We start from the raw sequence: 3,682 nt of genomic DNA, 5'->3' as shown, positions 1-3,682 counted from the left end.
CTCTCCCTCTCTCTCTCTCTCTCTCTCTATGGGTACTGGAGATCAAACTCGGAGCCTTGCCACGTGGGAGTCAGGCAGTTTCAAAACCACTGAGCTAAATTCCCGGCCCTGGAAAAGCTTACTTTATATATACATTTTTATATTCTTTCAGTCAAGATCTACTACAAATTTTTTAGCAGTGATTATTTACTTTTTGAAAATAAAATGTTATAAAAATTTTACAATTTTTTCACTGCAAAATTGGCACTGTTTTACATGAATAGTAGTTATTCTAGTTATGTTAATGTTTTAAGAAGAAAACTTTCAGAAATTCCTTGGTTAGGAAGGAAAAAATGTGTACAAGGAAAACATCTTCATCTGTGGCAAAATATGTTAATCAATAATCACTTTTTTCTAGGCTTCTTCAACCATTAATGTGGACTTTAAAGTTAAATTGTTTGCATTACATTATTGAATAAAATTACTGATTTTTATGTAAAAGATGACTCAAGAGGTTTAAGAACCTGTGATATAAACTCAAAAGAAAGTTCAGCATTTTCTCTAAAACTATTGTAAATTGGCAAAAAGTATAAAATTCATACTATATATTATAAACTCAAATTTTCCTAGTAACTGACCTTGATTAAGTGTTGAAGTGCTATTGATGTCACCTGAGATAAAAGAAGATTCAGATTGTTTTCTCACAGTGTCGTTCCACATCCTTCTTATACGACTCTATTAACATAAAACAGCAAGACACATATGTTAGTTTTCTCAAACTTGTAATCTTATTGAGAAGAACACACAAGGACTTACTCTAAACAATCTATGCAAGATTATCGATTGGCCTTTTAAAGAATGTGTGGTTGTTTCCAGTCTAAAACTAAAGGTATCTACATTGTTTCATTGCTTTGTTGATAAGAAGCATAACTTTTCCACTCTTCAAAATGTGTTATTTTACTGTTTTTCAAAATAAATATTGGAGAGGATGACTGATTGGTCAACTAATGTTTATTGAGTATGTGCTAAGAGCCCTGTGTTAATGACTTTAGGATTTTAACAGAGTACGATAGATTTAACAAACTTGGCTCTTCAAAGAAAAAAAGGAAGTTTACACTTAAATTCTTTGAGTAGACATTTAAGAAGGAATTAAAATCAAAATACTAAAGAACCAGGTATATACTACCTAGATCATTATAATGAGGAAACAATTAGAGCATCTAAACAGAACAGGTCTCAGTAGGCTTTCTATAAATAAGGTTAATTAAAGATGTTGTCAAACTCTTTGTTACCTGGGTGCCAGAGGAATACCGAGCACTGGTTCTCGTGGTTGATGCCTTCACAGAACTGTGAGGGCTCTCAGTCGGGAGGCCGCCACAGCAATACGAGTGTCTGAAGCACTTGCCATATTCTTTTCGTACCTGTTTTGAATACATAATCACAAGACCAAGGGATTAATATGAATGTACTTAGCTTTTCTCGCTCTAATAAAATGAACAGGGAAGACAAGTGAGAAGAATTAAAAGTTCTTGTAAGACATATGGGTGGAGAAGATACACTGAACTTACAAAACCAAGTTCGCTGAAATTGCCGAAGTAGTATCAGAAATATTTGTCTGCTAGAAGAGCTAATGTGATCTTTAAAATTTGCTAAAACATACGGAAATGCTTTTTACGCTGTTGTTAAATGCGAGTGTTGTTAATACAAGGGCAACACATTTAAAGATTTAGTCTATGTTTATATAGTTCACACTTACACTTTTGTATTTTGTGCTAAGAAAATCAAAATGCTGTATTTTCCTACCTTTCTTGATGTAAAAATTCTTGTTAATTTTTAAAATTTTATTTTATATTGAAACAGGATCTTGCTAAATTGTCTATTCTGGCCTCCAATTTGTAATTTTTCTGCCAGAGTAGGTGGGATTATAGGCATGCACCACCATGCTCAGGGCTCGATTATATCTAACCAATCTCTAACTCAGACCTTTAAGTTCTACATGATTCACATCTTCTAGCTAGAGTAATACAATGCCTCTTTGATTGAATTGCTAAGTCTCATGGGTAACCTGTTGGTAATGACAAGACTCTTTTGGCACAAGAACAAGGGTAAAAAAGTACTTTGATACATTTGCCAATAATTAGGATGGAATGTTTTCTTCATTTTCTGATATGTCTAGTTTTAATGTTTAGTGTACAGGGTCTAAGATGTCTGCACTCACTACATTAGCATACAACAGAGCTATTTATGCAATTTCCATTCATGTTAATGATTTACTCATGTAATTTCCCTTCCCCTTGAAAGCCTGGATATAATGAATAGACAGAAAAGTTGTTAGGCTTAAAGGGAAGTTTAAACCAATCTTTAAGAAGTGAAGTCCAAACAAATGTTAAATAATGGGCCTTGTCTTGAGCATTTGTGTAGAGGGCTGGGAGGAGGGGAGAGGCTTCTGGATTGCTTATATACTGGCATGTGTGAATGTTTCACTACACATCACAGCCAGCCTTTAACTTACAAGACAAACCAGGAGCAGAAATTGCATAAGAAATTATTTTCTTTTAGATAGTAGAAAAGTATGCCAAATTATAATTCTAAGCTACTGCCTACAGGGACCATGACTGTGACACTTATTCCTTGAACAAGCAGAAAACTTAAAGTTACTAGATGACCTTTTAAATCTAAGTGCACTTGCATTTTCACCTTTGTGGCTTTATTTAATTATGTCTATTAGAACAAACAACAATGTGGTTAAGCTTTTTCATGGCCTAAATATGCTCATCCAAGCAGTAAGAACCAGTTTTAATTTAACCATTTTATAGCATACCCTTAACAATTTATCCTGAAAGCAACTAGTAAGATGTACCCAAGACTAAGTACAACGTGGTAGAAAGAAGGGCAACATGTTTTCAAAAGGTAGTTGTTAACATTATAGGCATAATAAAGACTCCTTGATCAACCCAATTTTGGAACTATGTGAAGAAACAATGACTCTATTTCACGCTTTTTTTGTTAAATGTATACTTTATGGCAAAGACATTTGGTGCAATGGATCATAAATTATGAATATTTGAACATGTGCATGTATACAGAATGCCCATTTACATAAGAACTACATAAAACCCAAGTCATTACTGAGGTGACCCCTGTACAATGACGAGAAAGTTAAAGCTCACTGTTACTGCATAATACAGGATACCTCACAAAATTTTTCTACACATTTAATGGCTATTAATTGCCCTAAAATGCTGTATAGCCCAAGACAATGGCAATTTTATCCAAATAAATGGTATTTTATCCAAACACTACCCTCCGGCGTTGGTTTTGCCTAACGCCTGCACTGTCGGGAACCTGCATCATCTGTCAGCGCTGCACATCCCACTGTCATTATCTCAAAATTACAGCTTATGTAAAACCGATGGAAGTAACAACACTATCATCTTGTCAGGACTGAACACATAATAGTTTCCACTTTCACAATTCTACTTCTCTGTTCAATTTAGTGACCAACTAGTAGTAACAGAATAAAAAGACTGCATTAGCCACACGGGCAGAGAAGGGATGATGCTTGAAAAAGGCCAGGCATTTTAAGGTTGAATGGTAGATGAGCAGTAATTTTAGAGTGGCCATCTCCCTGCAGATTAGAGGTTTTTTTAATCATCAACCTTAGTTTATGAATCTCTCTTCTTTTTTTTTTTTTTTTTTTTTT

The 3,682-nt window shown here is 34.2% G+C and overlaps 1 protein-coding gene across 36 annotated transcripts in view; it reads right to left on the bottom strand.

The window, feature by feature from the left end:
- The window catches only part of Adgrl2 (adhesion G protein-coupled receptor L2), a 221,892-nt gene that overhangs the window by 6,933 nt on the left and 211,277 nt on the right, over positions 1 to 3,682 (bottom strand). For all 36 annotated transcript variants that reach the window (XM_033758421.1, XM_033758439.1, XM_033758440.1 and 33 more), the window contains 2 exons: positions 1,272 to 1,400; positions 618 to 714 (listed from right to left, as the gene is read on the bottom strand). In XM_033758421.1, coding sequence (XP_033614312.1) covers positions 618 to 714; positions 1,272 to 1,400 — 226 coding nt within the window. The remainder of the gene's footprint in view (positions 1 to 617; positions 715 to 1,271; positions 1,401 to 3,682) is intronic.

Source organism: Fukomys damarensis, unplaced genomic scaffold (genome assembly GCF_012274545.1).
Source record: "Fukomys damarensis isolate Sample0158 unplaced genomic scaffold, DMR_v1.0_HiC HiC_scaffold_33, whole genome shotgun sequence".
Taxonomy (NCBI): Eukaryota; Metazoa; Chordata; class Mammalia; order Rodentia; family Bathyergidae; genus Fukomys; species Fukomys damarensis.
Note: the sequence above shows the minus strand (reverse complement) of the source record. Positions and strands in the feature narration are given on the sequence as shown.